The 21,507-nt window shown below is 39.3% G+C and overlaps 1 protein-coding gene across 6 annotated transcripts in view; it reads right to left on the bottom strand.

The window, feature by feature from the left end:
• clec16a (C-type lectin domain containing 16A) overlaps positions 1 to 21,507 on the bottom strand; it is a 178,826-nt gene that overhangs the window by 140,741 nt on the left and 16,578 nt on the right. Inside the window, exons 2-7 of one of the 6 annotated variants that reach the window (XM_055651766.1) lie at positions 18,935 to 19,063; positions 17,465 to 17,598; positions 9,270 to 9,418; positions 7,074 to 7,179; positions 4,955 to 4,960; positions 1,075 to 1,198 (exon numbers count right to left, since the gene is read on the bottom strand). In XM_055651766.1, the coding sequence (XP_055507741.1) occupies positions 1,075 to 1,198; positions 4,955 to 4,960; positions 7,074 to 7,179; positions 9,270 to 9,418; positions 17,465 to 17,598; positions 18,935 to 19,063 (648 nt within the window). Of the gene's footprint in view, positions 1 to 1,074; positions 1,618 to 4,954; positions 4,961 to 7,073; positions 7,180 to 9,269; positions 9,419 to 17,464; positions 17,599 to 18,934; positions 19,064 to 21,507 lie in introns of those variants that run through there. The other 5 variants (XM_055651761.1, XM_055651764.1, XM_055651763.1 and 2 more) reach the window with 5 other exon arrangements.

The raw sequence follows: 21,507 nt of genomic DNA, 5'->3' as shown, positions 1-21,507 counted from the left end.
GAGGTATATAAAATTATGAGAGGCATGCATAGGGTAAACAGCAGGAAATTATTCCCCATAGAGAGGTGTCCAAAATTAGATGGCATAGGCTCATGGTAAAAGGCAAATTTAGAGAATGGTGGAAGAATTTTTCCAGTGAAAGAGTGATTAAAGTCTAGAACATACTTCAAGGGATGACGTTTGGCTCTACGACTTATTTGTTATTCTAACAAATAAATGTTATTTCTAAATGTGATCCAACCATCACATTTTGGAAACCCAAAATAAAAACATTTCCATTGTCCTAACAAAAAGCTAAACTTGTTCATGTTCATGGAATACTTTTTTAGTGCTGTAATAAAACAGACATGTAGTAATGCAGAGCTAAATAACATCAATGGATTTTTGTATTGTTGCTAGAGCTGTCATAGAAGATTAACAAAACATAAGGATTGTCACGGTAGATTAACAAAACTCTGTATCATAATAACAAATCATTAATTATGACAGAATTTATAGAATGTTTCTGAATAAAACAAGACAGCAATCATCTGCTTTAAACGTCATTTTATATTAATTTGGACTGTGTTATAATATTAAATTGTAAGGAAATGTAAAGAATCATCAGCAAAATAAAGATTCAATGAATAATGGCAAATTTAGTAAAATAAAATTTGCATACATTTCAAATGATAGATTACCAGTAGAATAGAAAAGGGTATTTAGCCTCAATGAAAAAGATTTCCCAATATAATGACAAACCTCCGTTAATATATTCAATCTCTAAATGCCAAAAATGTAAGAGAAGGAAGTGATTGAAGCTTAAAGCCACAATCTATTGAGTGTTTAAAACTGCCTTCTGAGTATTTCTTTTACACGTTCATGAGGGTTCTACGTTTGGCTTTCAAAAATGGTTCTTATTTATTTTTTTAAACCCTGATATTTCAAGTGCAAATTATAGATTTGGCAATAACAAATTCACATCTCAAGAAACAACATGCTTGCATGTGCAAAATGTCAATCAGCTATATTTCACAATACAGTTGGCAAAGCTTGCAACACATTTTGCCAAGAATTCCAAGTTTTGAAACTTACTCTTCATCTGTTTGCACACAGTTGTCCAATTCAATCACATGGCTTCCAATAAACCAAACCAAATTGGAGAAATAGGGAACTGCTGTTTTGTCCCTGATGTAGTGCAACATAAGCTGGTTATCCACTGTTCATATGAAAAGCAGAATATGACTTCTGGTTAGAAAAAGCACAACTGAAGCTTTATACTTATCAAACATCTGGAACATTTAATAATATTGTACATTGAAAGCTTGAAAGTAAATGATATCTGAGCTATCACAGTACTTATGGGGTATATAATTTCACAATAGGACTTTGATCGAGCAAACTTTATTCAAGCCTTTATTGAAATATCATTTGAAAGTTTTTAAACCATTTAGTTGTATTTGTCTAACAGGAGGCAGTTATTTCTCATTTAGATTATATAGATTGGCAGCACTTTACTGTACATTTAACAGTTGACAATTGACTGGCAATACAATGTAATAATCACTTGATTTTAACATCAATTTTAAAGCTGTCATTTTACTCCAGATTGATAAAATATAAAGATTGAAATCGTAATTGTAAATTATAAATTAAAAGAGATTATAAATGTGGATTTTGAACAGACTAATGCAAAAAATAAATAAAAATAAACAAAAAATAAAATTTAAAAAAGCAGGCATTAGGCAATATATGAACACCAAATAAAAATTGAACTGATCAGGTCACAAGCCTGATCACCTGTGGGAAAGATGTGGGAACATTTCAAGTCAAAGGCCCTTCAATCTTGACTAGAAACTGTTTTTCTTCCCACATATATGCCTGACCTGCTGTAAAATGCCAGCATATCTTTTATTTTTATGTATAGATTTCCTGCATCAGCAATTGAATTTCTGTTGTTTAATTAAAAATGTGTATTAAGTGATAGTTTTGATTTGTAAAATTGGCTTAGGTTGCCCTCAATATTACAATGGATTCAAACAATTTATGTGAAGTCACTAATTCATACGAGGTTACACATTTAATTCCTGCATGTGCTTTTTTTTTTTCATTTGCAAGATATGGCAAAGGCGATTTTATTTCCCTATCTGCAGACGAGGCAACAAGTTACTTCATGAACCATTATGTTTAGGAAGAAACTGCAAATAATGGTTTACACCAAAGATAGACACAAAATGCTGGAGTAACTCAACAGGACAGGCAGCATCTCTGGGTAGAAGGAATGGGTAACGTTTTGGGTCGTGACCCTTCTTCAGACTGGTTGAAATGGTTCGACCCGAAACATTACCTATTCCTTCTATCCAGAGATGCTGCCTGTCCTGCTGAGTTACTCCAGCATTTTGAGTTTATCTTCATGAACCATTATAGCACCTATGGTGTACATAATTTCATAGTAGGGCTTAGATCTAACAAGGATAAATGTATTTCCCAAATCTTGGTGGCAAATAGGAGGAATAAATGATGAATCCTGTTCACAACCAACTACTGCCTTTACCTTTCAGATGCTGTTGGTGATTTGCTGTACAGTATTTAGTAGATGGCACCCATTGTGGCTGCACTGAAAGGAGCAAATGTAAAAAATGATGCCGCTTTGTTTCAAAGGCTATGCAAATGAAAATTCTATTATGCTCCAGTTTGAGGCATGCAGATGCTGGAAAGATTTGGGAAGTCAAGAGATGCGTTACTTCCAATAAGGTCTTTAAATCTTTTCTTGTATCCACAATATTTATATGGCAAGAATTCTAGCCACGAGGAGAGAATGAGTGCCCTTTACATCATGGCAGCTTTTCAATGTGGCATCAAGGACCCCTAGTACAAAAGATTTAAGTGACAACCTGGAGTAGAATTTTTCACTAACTAGAGCTATATTCAATTAAAAAAAAAACGAAGAATGCTGTGGTTGTGGAATGCAAATCAACTCAGTCTCAAAACATGATTGTGGGGTTTGATCAAGGTGCTTGTCCAGGTACAAAATCTGTAGTTTCTTTATCAATGATTTTCCCTCTGTCATAACATAAGAAGTGCAGTTGTTGGCTGCTCATTGCTGAATTTGACCTCCATGCACAACATAGGTAATGTAGTAGCTGATACTCATACAAAGCATAACCTGGATTACATTCTGGTTTGGGCTGGTGAGTGGCAAATTACATTCACTCTGGACTAGTGCCAGCCAGATTAATTCCAACAAGAGAAATTCCAAACTCGTGACATGACAATAGACAATGGGTGCAGGAGTAGGCCACTCGGCCCTTAGAGCCAACATGTAATGGCATTATCGTTGCTGAATTCCCTGACCGATAACATTCTTGGGATCGTCACTGATTAGAACCACAACCAGTCTAGCCACATAACAGTACATTTCAAAATATAGACCAAAGCTCGTTCAGTTATTAAAATATCTTTTGAACTTTTGCCTTAAATTGAATTTTAGATTTTCTGTATCATCTGAACAAATGTTTTTGTGTCATCACTGGTTTGTCACCATTCAAGGTTCAAAGCTACCACAGCCAGATATAAAAAGTTTTATTCTCCACGAGTAGTAGCTCTACTCAATAACCAAAAATCTGTAGCCTCCTTTTGTCCTGGTATTTTATTTCAATCACATGCTTAATCAATAATTCACATGTTTAATCAATAATGTTTGATTATTAATGCTTGTATTATTATTTTATGTATAACTCCTAGCTGTCACAGTATGTCATGTTGTCACTTGTGGGCGGAGCACCAAGGCAAATTCCCTGTGTGTGAAAACTTGGCCAATAAACATTAATTCATTCATAGGTTTGGAATCCCCTTGGTCACTGTTCCTTGATCAAATGGGACAGCAGTTAACTGGTGTAGATGTTCAAGCAGAAATTTGGTTCCCTAATTGGTTCCAATTGGATTGGTAAATTATAAATCCCACAGCAATGCTTTGACAGTCGGTTCAACAATGCCCAAGAGATGATCCAACTGACAAATTACTTTAATATTTGTGAGTGCATGACATTTAAAAACATCTAGATATTGTTTTAAAATATTTTAAAATAAATATTTCAGTATTTTAATTGGTTAAGAAAATCAAATTAATTCAGTTAATTAAAAAAAATCTAATTTACCCAAAATCTTCACACCCATTCCTCTCCATTTAGATTGACAGAGTTGTTAAATCTGCTGCAGGTTTAGCAAGTGGTTGCTCAGTATAACTACTGTGAATGAACAAGAGGTTGATTCTGCACTCGAGGAGTTCAACATCACATTGAAAACAGAACTCCACAAGTTTTCAAAGGGAAATACTAATCATTAAAGCCAGCATTTCTCAGGAAAATTCAAGTAGATGAGTTTTTGGAAGAATAAAATTTAGCACAATGTCACCTTAAAAGTCAGTGTAGGCTTTCGGGTGAAAATAGTCTTCGGACCATTAGTTTTATTCTTTACTATAAGAACATTATACAGTTAGACAAGGTCAAGGACAAATTATGGACACTCTCATACGTTATTTGACATGTATTAAGAACCAAGAGAAAATCGATGATGGATCCACACTTTCACCGATCATATTTGGCAAATTTAGAAACCATTCCGGAATCAGAATGGACAATTGTCCCTCATTGCCAAACATGAAAAAAGCAAACATGCATTGGTATTCATTTTTGCAACAATATTAATGAAATGTTCAGTGGCCCCATTCTTTCTAATTAAAGGTCCCTGACAAAACGAATTGTTAAGTATCTGTACGTCAGTCTCCAATGAAAAGCAGGGGCATATTTCCCTGTAATACATCTATCTCACAGTTTATTTATCACAAAGAGTTCAGAATATTAGCTTATCTGATGCAAAGCACAACAATCCTAATGATTAGATAGGCAAATATTCTCACAAACTGTGCATCTAGAAGCAGATAACAGATAAAAGATGAATATGTTAATCAACTTACATGACACTGGAGTGTGGAACATTGGGATCATCATTGAAGAAAGGACAAAAATACAACAGTTAATAGGACAAGAACTTGGGCGAGCATGGCATCCTCTAGAAGACAGAGCCTAGCTGTAACATGAAGCACACAGAACTAAAACACATTGCAGGTTAGCAGAAGTTTTACAACAGCTGATCAGCAAAAACGTTTCCACAGGGAATGTGTTAAAAAAAAAAGGGCCCACGGTAAAACCAGTAATGTGTATATAAATATTCCAAGGACCAAACTTTTGTTTACTTTTAAGAGATGATGGGAAACAAAGAAAATATACTCGTTCTTTCTAAAATGGGTGACATTAATTCTGGAAAATGGATTCTACATTTTGCATTTACATCACTCAGTTCTGACTAAAAATATACCCGGAGATTTTATGAAATGTACAGGTCTCCGTATATATCTCAACCACAGCCCTAAACTTCACTTACGTCGCACTCTCCAATATTTATAACTATAGTATTCACATTTTCCCCCTGTAGAACATGTAGTTAAAAAGAGAGTGCAGGCAACAATGGGCTTTGCTAAGTGGAAAGGAAGCGGAATCAATTTCAACCGCTGTTCCACATGCCAATCCATCATGATTTCCAAATAGGTGTATGACAGATTATACAAATTTCACTATAGCTCTTTAGATGCACATTTAAAAACACTGCTCTGAGCAGAATGCATGATTAACACAATAAGACTGTTATAGCTAGTTGCTTTCTGACATATATATTTGTATTTTGGTTACAGGCCCATCATGAGCTAGTTCTTCAACTTGGGTAATTCCTCGTCTACATAGTACATGGAACTAGAGTATGGGTGATCAATGGTCAGCGTGGACTCAGTGGGCAGAAGGCCCTGTTTCTACGCTGTATTTCTTAACTAAAACTAATTTTAAATGCCTCCATCACCATAGAGGGCAGTGGGTTCTTGGTTTCAGCCATTCTTTGGATGGAAAAAGTGTTCTTCAAATCCCATTAAATTCCCTGTCCCTGAACGGGTTCTGAACTGTTGAGAAGATGGGTATAGAAGAAGCAGGTGGCACTGTATCTAGAAAAACATGACGCTTTACACTTTGGGAGGACTAATATAGGTAGGATATACACAATGAATGCTAAGAAATACTGAGAACTTTGATGTACATGTACAAGGATCCTTGAAGGCGGCAGCACAGATAGATAAAGCGATTAAAGAGGCAGATTGGATACCTGCCTTCATCATCCAGGGGCATGGAGTCAAAGAGCAGGGAGATACAACAATATAAAATATAAGTATGTCACAGCGTGGTGTTCTCATTACCACACGATAGGAAAGATGTGTTTAAAATAGTGAGTATACAGAGGAGGCTCACCAGGGGAGGGGGTTGCCTTGAACATTACAGCCCCAAGAAAGACTGGATAAGCTGCATTTGTTTTCCTTGGGTCAATGAAAGCTGAAAGGTTGATTTCTCACTGTGCACCCCCTTCATAATTCTGTATCCCACTACCTGATAGAGGAGTACAAACCTGTGAAGGGCTGAGAAAGTAGGGTGAGAAACCATTTCACCCTAGAAGAGTTACCTGTGATCAGAAGACATTTGTTCAAAATTGGGGTTTGTGGAATGAGAAGGATTTGAGGAAGAACTTTTTATCACACAGAGGACCATTGAAACAAAGAACCCATGCCTTCCAGGGTAATGGAGGCAGAACGTTCACAACATTTAAGTATTTTGATGAGCATTTGCAGCACCATCAAATGCATGATTCCAGGCCACGTACTGGAAAATGGAGTGACTATAGATAGTTGATTGCTGACTAGCACAGACATGGTGGACCAAAGAGCAGTGACTGACTCTAAAAGTTTTACAATTACATTATTCATTTTCTCTACAAATAGAACACCCTTCCATTCTTGAATGGCAAATCATTTAGACTACGAGTAGGATCCAACTAAAAAATATTCAGTGTTTTAAAGCAAACATCTTAACCAATGCTCAGATCAAACCTCAAACAACAAAATCTCTCTCATCTTACCATGACATGGTTTTTATCAGTCTTGCAAACATTCACTAATGGCAAATAATAGGCAACATTTATGAGCATTGTGCAGTACTCACCTTTATACACATTAAGGGTGATTGTTCTGACAGCAATTCTGACCATGCTCTCTGGGTGGTTGAAAAATTTAATTGCCTCCGTGTACAGGGCAAAGTCATTAGTGTGCTAGAATTATGAGAGACAATAAGAATTCAGCCAGCATGTCAACCAGACATTACCTACAAAGTAATAAATATTGCTAAGATTATATTTTGTTTTCCATTATTAAGCTGCTTGAACCGATGACACTCAATCTCCGGGACTCATGAAATGTATTAAATGTTCCCCGAATAACAAGAGTTTTTTGGGGTTTTTTTAAAAAGCAAATTTAGAAAGTATAAACATTTGAGTATGGAAAGAAACAAAATCATGGAGTGCAAACTTAAAAAATGTTTCTCCTCCTCTAGAAGCAAAGAACAAGCCATTTCTTTCATTCTTCACTTAATGTTCCAACAGCGTCTATGGAAGAACACAAATGATAATCTAAACCAACCAACACGCTTAGCCTCTGCAATTAGCGCATTTGAAAATAGTTTTGTAGCATTCTAAGCAGAGGTTTCATTTCTTTCAACAGTGTCATGGCGACCTCTGCTGGGTGGCATGGTTTACTTCAGACTAAATAAAGACAGGCTGCATAACAAAACCATAGCCCTTCATTGAATATTCCTTGTGCGGAAATTAATAAAATATGTTTAATCAAAGCATTACTTATTTACACCATTTGAAAATGGTTCCATATCTCAATTTCTCTTCATGAGAACAGCCTGACATATAAAATTTACACCATTAATTTGCAACAAAGCAATGCATTTTGAACACGTTGGGTAGAAGATGTTCCCAAGGATCAACACATAGCAGAGCAGCTGGATCTAATTTGTGACTCACATCCACACTATACAAGATAATAGCCAAAACAATCTGTAGTTTTCACTGGTATTAAAGAAGAAAAGGACAACAAGAGCAAACAGTAAAAAATACTTTAAAACTTCCAATTTTTTGTCTTTTAAAGTTGTTTAAAATGTTTCTGAAATCCCCCCCCCCCCCACACACACACAAATAAAAGAAGATTTTTATAGTTACATAATTGATAATTATTGTTGTATATCTTCAAATTGCTTCCATCAAAATGTTGGGATGATCCAAGTTAGTGTTGTCCAAGTCACAAAATTCTGCTTCCCAGATTTTAATTCCTCTCCTAGTCTGAAGAGGAACCTGATTGCCCACAATCCTCTTTCAATACTGGACCTCACAACCACACCATCTCTAAAAATTGCTCATTTCCATTTCTAAAATTATCCCCAACTACATCTTGCATCAGTTGATCTGCTGCTGAAACCTTCATCAATGCCGAGTTATCATCGGTAGGCCTCCCTCAATCTGCTCTCCATAATAGACAATAGGTGCAGGAGTAGGCCATTCGGCCCTTCGAGCCAGCACTGCCATTCACTGTGATCATGGCTGATCATTCACAATCAGTACCCAATTCCTGCCTTCTCCCCATATCCCCTGACTCCACTATCTTTAAGAGCCCTATCTAGCTCTCTCTTGAAAGTATCCAGAGAACAGGCCTGCACTGCCCTGTGTAAAGCTATCCCCTTTTACTAGACCTTCAGTGACCAACCCAAATAATGTTACCCGGTATCAATATTACACTTTTAATAATGCACCTGTGAAGTGGTTGCATTACCAATACAAAGAGTTGTATAAACTTTTTCAGTCTTTTCTCACTGAATGGAGGTATCGTACAGAATCTTATTTAACATAATAGAAACATAGAAATTAGGTGCAGGAGTAGGCCATTCGGCCCTGCACCGCCATTCAATATGATCATGGCTGATCATCCAACTCAGTATCCCGTAATATAGGTGTTACAACTGAAGTGGTTAGACGTTCTTCGATTGAAAAAAAACTCAAACACAATTTCATTGACCTACTAAAGGTCATTTAATTAAGCCTTAGATAAATCCATTGTAAACATCTGATTCTGGATGAAAAATGACTTTCAGGATGTAATACTGGACAAGGGTGGCACAAGGGACAAATGTTTATGCCTATATGCATTATTTCTGGTAACAGAAATGTCCAAGATTAAGATGACATAAATAAAAAAAATAAAATTAAGTTGTGATTGAAATCACCGAGTTCCTACATATGCCTAAAGGTTGAAATAAAAGTTCTTTTTTTTAACAAAATAAATAAATTGAATATTGCCTTACCTCATTGTAAAAAAAGTGCACAGTATGATTGTTGAGTTTAAGAGAAAGGGTTTTCAAAAAAGAAATATAATATGCCATGATTTCCTCATCAGAGAAGTCAAACTTGTGCACAATAATAGAATTTACGTGATTATTAGATAGCAGGTAATCTGTAAAAGAATAACAATGCTGAAGTTTGAAACATGTAATTAGATATGCAAGGACACAACATTTTCACACATGATAAACATGTCCTTTACTTAGCAGATTGCCTTAAAACACTTCAGAATTAGTTTTCATCTTAAGGTTTCACTCGTAAGAAATGAACATAACCAAGTACAGTAAAAACTTTGGTAATAGAATTATACATTGCATTATTGTATAGTCCATTGGGATGAAAGGCAACTTATTTTAATTCCATGTACAATGCATTCCATAATGTTTGGGACAGAACCATCATTTATTTATTTGCCTCTGTACTCCACAATTTGAGATTTGTCATTTTAAAAGAATCACGTGTGGTTAAAGTGCACATTGCCAGATTTTATTAAAGGGTCTTTTTATACATTTTGGTTTCACCATGTAGAAATTACAGCTCTGTTTATATATAATTCCCCCCATTTCAAGGCACCATAATGTTTGGGACACATGACTTCACAGGCGTTTGTAATTGCTCAGGTGTGTTTAATTGCCTCCTTAATGCAGGTATAAGAGAGCTCACAGCAACAAGTGTTTCCTCCAGTCTTTCCATCACCTTTGGAAACTTTTATTGCTGTTTATGAACACGAGGACCAAAGTTGTGCTAATGAAAGTCAAAGAAGCCATTGTGAGTCTGAGAAACAAGAATAAAACTGTTAGAGACATCAGCCATACCTTAGGCTTACCAAAACCAACTGTTTGGAACATCATTAAGCAGAACGAGAGCACAGGTGAGCGCAATCGCAAAAGGACTGGCAGGCCAAGGAAGACCTCCACAGCTGATGACAGATTCATTCTTTCTATAATAAAGAAAATCCCCCAAACACCTGTCCGACAGTTCAGAAACACTCTTCAGGAGTCAGGTGTGGATTCGTCAATGGCCACTGTCCGCTGAAGACTTCATGGACAGAAATACAGAGGTTACACTGCAAGATGCAAAATAGCCTCAAATATAGGATGGTCAGAGTTCAGGAAAAAGGTCTTGTGGACAGATGAGATGAAGATTAACATATCAGAGTGATGGCAAGAGCAAAGTACGGAGGAGAGAAGGAACTGCCCAAGATCAAAGACATACCACCTCATCTGTGAAACATGGTGGTGGGGGTGTTATGGCCTGGGCATGTATGGCTGCTTAAGATACCGACTCATTTATCTTCATTGATGATACAAATGCTGATGGTAGTAGCATAATAAATTCTGAAGTGTATGACACATCCCATCGGCTCAAGTTCAAACAAATGCCTCAAAATTCATTGGCCGGCAGTTCAATCTATAACAAGACATTGATTCCAAACATACTGCTAAAGCAACAAAGGAGTTTTTCAAAGCTAAAAAACGGTCAATTCTTGAGTGGCCAAGTCAATCACCCGATCTGAACACAATTGAGCATGCCTTTTATATGCTGAAGAGGATACTGAAGGGGACTAGCCACCAAAACAAGCATAAGCTAAAGATAGCTAAACATGCAGGCCTAGCAGAGCATCACCAGGGAACTGGTGATGCCCATGAATCGCAGACTTCAAGTAGTCATTGCAGGCAAAGGATATGCAACAAAATACTAAACATGACTACTTTCATTCACATAACATTGCTGTGTCCCAAACATTATGGTGCCCTGAAATGGGGGGGGGGGGGGGGGGGGGGGGCTATGTACAAACACTGCTGTAATTTCTACATGGTGAAACCAAAATGTATAAAAATGGCCTTAATGAAAATCTGACAATGTGCACTTTAACCACATGTGATTTTTTTTTCCTATTACAAATCTCAAACTGTAGAGTACAGAGGCAATTAAATAAATGACGAGTCTTTGTCCCAAACATAATGGAGGGCAGTGTATGTGGGTTCTGAAGTGGTTGGGCCTTTGCCAAAGGTGGTCTACTAGGCCACCAGCTGGGTAGTTTGAGGTAGTGCACTACTTATATTTATGCCGGGCTTTGGCAGGTGCCAACAAAGGGACTCTATGTCCCGAATGCCATCCCTAATGCTCTTTGAGTGATCACAGACTTTCATATTCCCACCAATCAGTGGGAATGATCGACATTTTTTAAGAAGGCTTGGGAGGGCATCCTTAAATTATCTGCTTTATCTGTTTCAAGAACCTTATATCCGACATACAAATTACGTTGCATGCCAATCTGAGCCCACTGAGTGTCTGCGAGCATTTGCCTAGGAGAGCTTGTTGACATGGTTCGCTGATTTCCATATTTCTCTACAAATCAAATGAGGCAACGTCGGCCGACCAAACCTTCTCAGTGGATTGCCGAGACAGCTTTGATGATACTCCATTTTTTTTAATTTCCTACTGTCGGTAGTTAATGTCTCAAGTGTAAAGGAGGCACGTGTTAAGTTTATGATATTGATTTCAAAACCTATTTTTTCTTGACAGCAGAGGCTTTTGTGGCAGCCAAAAACAAACAACAAAAGCTCTCTGAAGGCAATGGTTATTGCATCAACACGTCTTCACTTTGAGATATGGCAAGTGATCCATGTTTTTTTTATGATATTGTCATGGAACTTTATCCTGTGCAGTGGAGATAAGTTGATAAAGGACTTTGGTTTTTAAAAATATTGTGCAAGGTTCATTCCCTTGTATGCTTCAGTATACAGACCCAATCGTGACTTGGAGCTCAGACTCCAAAGGTGCACATGGGCAAGAGTCATTCGTCTAATACAGCTCAATGGCCATGTTTGGAAGGGAACGATATAAGAGAAGCAGCTTTCCATTTTAGATCCATTCCAGTGGGTACCTTGTGAGAAATGAGATGCAGCATTGCAGAAAAAAAAGTGATTGGGGAAAATGACTATGACTTCACCAAGGTCCCAAGTCACTCTGCTTCCCTTCCCAGAGGTGAAGTTGTGAATTTTTAAACTGAAGTGCATCTCAGCCATATTTTAGAATGTTTTTCTTTAATTACCATGTAGTCTTTTTCACTTCCAGCGTTGCAGTAGGCGATGATGGCAAAACAGGATCAGGTACGTTGCTCTGGGATGGAGTCAAATACTTTTTTGTGAAATAGTCATATTTGGGGGGTTTTTAACCTCAAGAAAGTGTTGAATATTTCTTACACCCCTCAGGATTTGGGTGCTTAAGTCGTAGGTAGCCTCAACAGCATCAAAGAATCCATGCAAGTTATGGTTATCAGAGAGTCACTCCGTTTCTTGTGCTCTTCCCACCTACCACCTGTTCTTTAGCTCATGTTTCTTAATGGATCTCGGCTTTCAGATCCCCCTCCCCCAGTGTTGTTTCCTTTCTTTAGACTTTAGAGATGCTTGGTACAATGTACAAAACCCAATTAGCCTACAAACCTGTATGTCTTTGGAATGTGGGAGGAAACCGAAGCACCTGGAGAAAACCCACATGGTCACAAGGGGAATATACAAACTCCATACAGACAGCACCCGTAGTCAGGATGGAACCCAGGACTCTGGAGTTGTAAGACAGCAACTCTACCGCTGCGCCGCTATGCTGCACTTTTCTCTTGAGATTATAAAGTTTCCAATTCAAAATGTCTCACATTTGTAGTTAATCAGTTCCTGGATCAGCTAGTCACATTCACATCAAACCTCCATGGTATTTTTTGGTAGAGAAGACAAAAGTCCCTTCACAGATGCAATGGGTAGTCTGTATAACCATATAATAATTAACAATTACAGCACGGAAACAGGCCATCTCGACCCTTCTAGTCCGTGCCGTATACTGGGAACACATTATGGCTCCTCAGAGTTATCATGACGTCCACGAAAATTTGTCAAGGAAAATTCACGTAACAGGAGGGCAAGTTTGAAACACAGACGAAGATGGTGTTTGTAGTGCATAATTTCCACTAGAGAATAAGTTTGGTGGGGGGTGGGGAGCGTCATGAGACATTCACTCACAAATGAATAGTCACTGAAGTACCAAACTAACTAATTATTCATGGTAAAACTACTCCATGAAGATAAACATTCTCCTTTCTGTCCTTCCTTCTTGTAGAAGGTGATGTATCTTCCTTGCAGTGTTCTTACAGTTGCCCATCTCCTGACAGTCATCTCCACTCAGAACTCAAATGTCAATGCCAACCCAACTGGGTTCCCCTCTTTTGTTACAGAATGACACCATGTCTTACATTACTGCAGCCATCCGTAAAAGGTCAACATTCCAAGTCCTGAACCTCATAATGAAAAGTGCAAGCTGCCTACATGTAATTACTTTTAATGTTGGATAGTTATTGTACAACAGACACTACATGGATTTGACGCAGTGAAGCCGTGGATCAGCAGTCTTGTATCCTGTAGCATGGCCTCTTCTTTCCTTTGCACTCTGGTCACCTTATACCCTGATCCTCTGCTCTCATCTCATTCTTAGACTAAATGTTTAAAATTGGTTTGAAGTGTGTTTTCATGAGAAGCATTGTAATCATTTTAAATAATTCAAACAAAATTGACAGGTTCCAAGTGATTCTGAATGCTTGCTAATTTCAAAGAGATTCTGTCACAGTAAAAGCTTTACCGGCTAGTCAACCTGTGGATGCTGAGGTCATTCTGTGAACTTAGGTACAGTGAACTTAGGTACAGAGAACCCTTGCAGTTTGCTCCACTCTGCTGGAAGATGGTGCCAAGTGGCATGCTGGAAAAGATAATGTGGTCCAGAGGCAGAGAGCCAGCAATCTCAGGCCAACAGATGACCCGCCCAGTGTAACATGAAGTCTCAGGATATTCACAGCAACACAGCTGTTATTATGTACTGAGAACACCACATGCTGAGTGTAGTAATTATTTTAACAATAAAACCTCATCCTTCCCGGCCTCCAAGAAAAAGCTTTCCAAACGCGAATTCAACGCAAGGAAGGAAACTGCTGCAGCATAGCACATTTCAGCACAGTCTTCCCTTTCCCTGCTCTTGCCAAAATGACTTTGCTGTGTGCCAATGCTAGCAACATATGCTTGTGGCAGAAAGCATGTCATAACACATTAGAGTAACTTTGCCCAGATTTACTCTATTTACGCAGTTATATTCGAGCAGGGGTAGGTATTAAATCCTTTAAGCACCCTCACCATTTAATATGACCATGGTTGATCTCTGCTTGCAACTCCTCTCCTGTTCCATTTCCCCATAACACTCCATTCCTCGACTTATCAAATATTTATCCATCTCCACTATAAATACAAGCTTATTTGCCTTACTTGCTGGATCTGCTTGCAAGCTTTTTGTGATTAATTCACGAGAACACTTGGATCCCTCTATATTTCACTCAGTGTCTCCATTTAGATAACAATCTGCCTTTTCATTTCTCTCACCAAAGTGCGTGATGTCATTTTCCCCCACGTTAAACTCCACTTGCCAGTATTTTGCCCACTCACTCAAATCTATCTAAAAGGCAGTTATTTTCTTTATTATACGTTGACTTGTTTTGATAACAATAGAGTTTTTAAAATCAAACAAAGCTTCTGTGGGATGCAGAAGAGTGGAAACATTTCTTGGTGAAGATGAACACACTTTGGTATTTTGCCCCTTTGATATTTTGATCCTTGGGTGGTGGTGAGGTTATAAGGGAGCCAAGAAAGACACATAGGAAAAAGTGCACAGTGTGCCAAGTGACAGAAGAGCAAGCGGTAGAAATGCAATACAGATCTGTCGAAAGGTAAATGTGGAATACAGAAGAACGTTTAAAAAGCTGTGTACTGAATGGAAGAGCAGCAATTAGGAAAAGACAGCCTGAACAATTAGAGTTATATTTTCCCCAAATCCCCACCCTGCAAGCTGTTCATAGCCACAAATGGCTCCTGTCCCTGTATCTCACTGTAAATGAAACTCAAGTATCCACTGTGTTTCACTTGAACCAATGTTCAAAAATGTTACGTTTTGAGTCTCACTTCAGAGATTTGAATGTTCTTGGTTCTTGGTCCTCCAAAATATTCCAAATGGAATTTAAACTGGAGGTGGTGGAGGGAGGACTTAAGCCAGAAAGGGTTATTGGGAAGAAAGAGCTACTTTAAATTTAGTTGCATCTGGTTGGGTAACTATGGTAGGGTGGAGATTATTCCATGCTTTAATTGTGCGGGGGAAGAACGAATTGCTGTATACATCTGTCTGGGATACTAGCTGGGATCACAAATTGGATCGAATGCCCTCGTCTGCTCAGAGTCAGAGTCAGAGTCAATTTAATTGTCATTTGGACCCCTGGAGGTCCAAACGAAATGCCGTTTCTGCAGCCATACATTACATACAAATAGACCCCAGACACAACAATAATTACATTTAACATAAACATCCATCACATAGCTGTGATGGAAGGCCAAATAAACTTATCTCTCCACTGCACTCTCCCCCCCCCCCCCCCCCGATGTCAGAGTCAAAGTCATAGCCGTAGTCATAGGCTGGCGATGGCGATTGTCCCGCGGCCATTGAAGCCACGCCGGGTGGTGCGAGGTCGTACACCGGGTCTTGGTGTTAGAGCCCCCGGTGTGCGCTCGCTGAGTCCGCGGCCATTCCAGCCGCGCGGGGCAGTGATGTAGGCCCTGCTCCAGGAGCTCTTCGACCCCGCAACTCGGGCGGGAGAAGTCGCCGTTGCAGGAGCCCCGAGAAGCGGTCTCCTTCCAAGGAGCCGTGGGCTCCCGGTGCCGTCGTCCACAGACCCGTCGTTGGAGCCTCCGACTCTCCGGTAGCAGCAGCAGCAGCAGCAGCAGCAACGACAGCAGCAGCAGCAGCGCTCCTCCACCGCTCCGGACTCGGCCAGCTCCGCGACGGCAACGGTGAGTCGACACCTTAGTCCCCGGCTTCTTCCTGTTGGAGGCCGCTCCCCGTTGCGGCCTCAACGACACCTGAGACCCGACGAGAACAGGTCAAACGGTGAACTTCACGTCTGTCTTGGAGAGGGTTCCACCCCAGAGAATTCAGAAGTTTGGTGACACTCACTTCTCTCTCATAGGTGTTAGTAACAAATCGAGCGGCCTGTCTTTGGACACGTTCGATGGAAGAAATGTTTTATTTGTGTATAGGTCCCATGCTGCAACTGCGTAGTCCAAATGAGGTCTAACGAGGGTGAAGTATAGCTTCTCCTTGACAAAAGTTGAACAATGTAAAAGGCCTAGGCTACATTCTGTTGCAAGACTTAACTATTCAAGCAAGTCTCCACATGAGGTCGCAGATGAAAGTAACACAATTTTGAAGAGAAGCAGACCATTTATGTCCAGTACATTTATCCCTCAAATCACCAAACTATAATTAGTTAGTCGTTATCCATATTGCTGTTTAAGAGAGCTCCAGGTGCAAATTAGGTACCACTCTTCCTTCATTAACTGCAAAATATTTTGGAATACTGTAAGCAGATCAAAACATTTTTCCTCATTCTTTTAATATATTCTGCTCCACTTTCCTCTTTCTCCCTCACACAGACACACACACACATACTGACAATGCTTAACCACTCAAAAGGAAACAATAGGATAGAATTTGTAGTAAAGGACTGCAGATGCTGGTTTAAAATGAAGGTAGACACAAAATGCTGGAGTAACTCAGCGGGACAGGCAGCATCTCTGGAGAGAAGGAATGAGAATTGACAGGGCAGAGAAAGAAACTGACAAATGGGTCAGGAACAAAGAATGAAAGACGGGAGGAGGAGGGAAAAAGATTTGAGAAAGGCAGGTTTGTGGGGTTTGTGGGGTTGGAGCTGGGTGGGGGGGGGGGGGTCACTGGCAGAGGGAGGCATGCACGTTAATAGCGCACAGAAAACAGAAAAAATAAGCTTTACATTTCTTCAGACAGTATCAGGGAAAATATACTTTATTTTATAGAAGGAATCATTGCCTTATGAAAGGTAAACCTCCATATGGCAGTTTCTTCAACAATTCAGTTAGTGGTGGCATTTTATATCTGGCGGTAAGATCCATCAATGGAAAAAAAGCCAATTCAACTTTTCAAAATTCAATCTCAATAGTACATATTCATTCTTTCTATAGTTTGGAGGTATGGGACAACAGGAGAGAAACAGTGTACAAAGTGGATTATAAAAAAGTTACAAGGAATATAAACTTACACAGTGAGGTTTCGTGGCTAATATTTTCAAACAGGATATTGATCGTCTGAAGTAGCTGTACACACACAAAGCGGCCGGATTTCTGGCGCAGGATATTTAAGAAGAAAACAAACATGTTTTTCTCCAAGAAAAAGCTGCAACAAAATGTATCTTCATTAATAATGAATTAAAATTTAGAGGGCAATCTCATAATCCAATTATTACCCACACATCTCATGATCAAGACAGTTAATCAAACTTCCTTTGGCCCCTTCCTAGTCTTTGAACAAACTGCCATTTATCAATCCATACCCATCTTCACCATGACTACATTTAAACACTTCCAATCAACTCGTCATCCTTGCCACAACATAGAAACAATTCTTAACAATAACTACAAAAGGCATCTTGTTTAGTGTGAACGTGGTGATTTTTTTTTTAAACTCACCTCATACTCTCTCTGCAGTCTTTGAATAGCTATGTACACAATCCACCCCACAGCCATTCTACAATAGCCAGCCCAATGTAATGTGATAGACGTTGCTCTTTTTATTCAGATCGACCCAGAACCTCTCCAGTAAAGTTTATTCTCCAGACCTACCCAATAAAACCAGGACACTTCTCCCCCCCCCACCCACCCACCAAGATGATTATTTTTGCCCTCCCCTCTTTCCCTCACTGCCATGGGGACAAATTCAAAAAGAGGGCATCAGTTTCTGATACATAGCTCCCTATCCAAATACCAAGGTCCCACCTGTGTCTCAGTTTTCTGGCTATTTGTGAAACTGCAAGCGCTAAATTTGCCTTTTGTACGAAGAACTAAAGAAACTATACATACTTTCTGCATTTTATTAAGCTGCTCAATCTAATCATCAAAATAAATTGTTGCGAGCTTTGTCATAAAAAGTCATAACATAGCCTGGAAGGTAGCAAAACAATTAATGTTCACTGCTTTATGAGGTGCAATGTGCTACATGAGGAAGTCACCAAATATTATGCTAAAAGCTTGCCCACATGATGGCAGGATATAGATTTATGATAACATGCCTTCGGCAGTTATTAATACTGCCATTGCAGAGAAATAAGAAATTTGAAGTCAACAATGCAACATCAGAATGTAAAGGTAGGCAAAATTCAGATTCAGATCTGAAGAAGGGTTTCGACCGAAACGTTGCCTATTTCCTTCGCTCCATAGATGCTGCCTCACCCGCTGATTTTCTCCAGCATTTTTGTCTACCTTCAATTTTCCAGCATCTGCAGTTCCTTCTTAAACATCAGAATGTGAAAGTTGCCTATCAGGAAATCAGACATTGGTGCAAAAAAAGGAGACATCTTTCCTAACTTATCCTTTTGCAAACAATAACTTATTTTCAAATTTCTACAGTAAACCCAACCAAATGTATATTTGTCCATGCACTAGTTAATACACAACTAACTTCACTGCATTTTTGTTTTCTGCACAGATAAAATAAAACATGGATTGTGACTTACTCAAAGACAGAGCTGTCATTTTGATCTCCCCAGATGAGGATTTCTGTAATAGATCGAATTGTTTCCACCAGCAGATTGCGATTACTCTCTGTTACAGTCGTGTTCTTTGTTAAGACATGGTACATGTACCTGTGGATATATTAACAGTTAATCGTGAAATGTCATCACAAAAATCAATAACCAAAAATAAATCAGATAATCAGATGCATTTTGGACAGGGAACATACTGGTGACACCACATTCCTTTGGAAGAACATACTGCAGAGTCAAAGTTTTGGAAGTGTACAGAATTTCAAAATTGACCCATCGTTCATTTCAACATCTAGTTATCAACAAAGCTCACACACAGGACAGCCAGAAAAAAACATCCCACAAATGGCAAGTAATTTTCCAGATAAGAGGATGTAGAGGATGTGACTGACAAATTTTTAAACGGCAAGGTTCAGCAGATCAGCGCTGAAGCAACTTTAGTTCCTGGTATGGGTGCTCATAGCAGTTTCAACATACATGGTCTCTGCTCACTTTACCCAGGCACTGACGATGTTAGAAAAAGGTCAAAGGATCCCAAAGGAAAGCAAAATACTGTAGATCAACATGTCTAAAATTAAAACAAAATGCTGGAAGTATTTAGCAGATCGGGCATAAAAGAAAATTTGGGATGAAAGAAAATGATGCTACAGGTTAGTAACCTTCCTTCATCAGAGTAGATCCCAATCAACGAGCTACAAATACTTCCATCCAATGGGCAAACATGAATTGTTATGTTCAGATCCACAGCATACAGTGTCAAGCAGCATAGAAACATAGAAATTAGGTGCAGGAGTAGGCCATTCGGCCCTTCGAGCCTGCACCGCCATTCAATATGATCATGGCTGATCATCCAACTCAGTATCCCGTACCTGCCTTCTCTCCATACCCCCTGATTCCCTTAGCTACAAGGGCCACATCTAACTCCCTCTTAAATATAGCCAATGAATTGGTCTCAACTACCCTCTGTGGCAGAGAGTTCCAGAGATTCACCACTCTGTGTGAAAAAAGTTCTTCTCATCTCGGTGTTAAAGGATTTCCCCCTTATCCTTAAGCTGTGACCCCTTGTCCTGGACTTCCCTAACATCGGGAACAATCTTCCTGCATCTAGCCTGTCCAACCCCTTAAGAATTTTGTAAGTTTCTATAAGATCCCCTCTCAATCTCCTAAATTCTAGAGAGTATTATCCAAGTCTATCCAGTCTTTCTTCATAAGACAGTCCTGACATCCCAGGAATCAGTCTGGTTAACCTTCTCTGCACTCCCTCTATGGCAATAATGTCCTTCCTCAGATTTGGAGACCAAAACTGTACGCAATACTCCAGATGTGGTCTCACCAAGACCCTGTACAACTGCAGTAGAACCTCCCTGCTCCTATACTCAAATCCTTTTGCAATGAAAGCTAACATACCATTCGCTTTCTTTACTGCCTGCTGCACCTGCATGCCTACCTTCAATGACTGGTGTACCATGACACCCAGGTCTCGCTGCATCTCCCCCTTTCCCAATTACAGGATATATTTTATTTTCTTAAGCAGAAGCAATAGAGATGAAACCACTTAAATCGGATCACTGGCAGAAAGGGTTTTTAAGAAATTCATAGTAATTTACTAAGTTTGTGTCTTTTTTTAATGGGTTTAAGAAAAAGGGGCAGAAACCATTGTACTGCCTTTATGGTTGATTACAGTATGAGCATATTTTCTATGTATCTATTAACAGCTCTATTTACCCGAGAAACAAATATAATAAACTATCACTTTACCCGAAACAACTATAAATTGAGATCATAGAAACATAGAAAGTAGGTGCGAGAGCAGACCACCAGGTCCATCGAGCCCGCACCGCCATTCGCTCATGGCTGAACACTAAACAAACACACTTACCCACAAACAGTAGACACAAGACACAGAACACAAGACACTACCCTCCCCTTTATACCGCTATCACCCCTCTCCACCCCAAGAACCTCGTGATCTCCTGGGGGAGGCAAAAAACCGGATAAAAACCCAGGTCCAATTCGGGAAAAAAATCCGGGAAATTCCTCTCCGACCCCAATCTAGGCGATCGACACTTGTCCAGGAGATCACTCAGGTCTTACTATACTAACCATACCTAGGTCCATATCCCTGCCCTCTCCCCGTAGCCCCTTATCCCCTTGGCAGCTAAAAAACCATCTATTTTAGTCTTAAATATATTTAAAGTTTCTGCTTCCACTGCTCCCTGGGGCAGTGAATTCCATAAATTAACCACCCTCTGGGTGAAGAAGTTCTTCCTCATCTCAGTTTTAAAAAAGCCCCCCCCTTATTCTGCAACTATGTCCCCTAGTTCTAGTTTCCCCGATCATTGGGAACATCCTCGGTGCATCCACCCGATCAAGGCCCCTCACGATCTTATATGTTTCAATGAGATCGCCTCTCATTCTTCTAAACTCCAAAGAGTAGAGTTCCAGCCTACTTAACCTTTCCTCATATGTCAATCCCCTCATTGCAGGAATTAATCTTGTAAACCTTCGCTGCACTGCCTCCAGGGCTAGTACATCCTTTCTTA

Source organism: Leucoraja erinacea, chromosome 20 (genome assembly GCF_028641065.1).
Source record: "Leucoraja erinacea ecotype New England chromosome 20, Leri_hhj_1, whole genome shotgun sequence".
NCBI lineage: Eukaryota > Metazoa > Chordata > Chondrichthyes > Rajiformes > Rajidae > Leucoraja > Leucoraja erinaceus.
The sequence above is the reverse complement of the archived record's forward strand: the minus strand, read 5'-3'. Positions and strand labels throughout refer to the sequence as shown.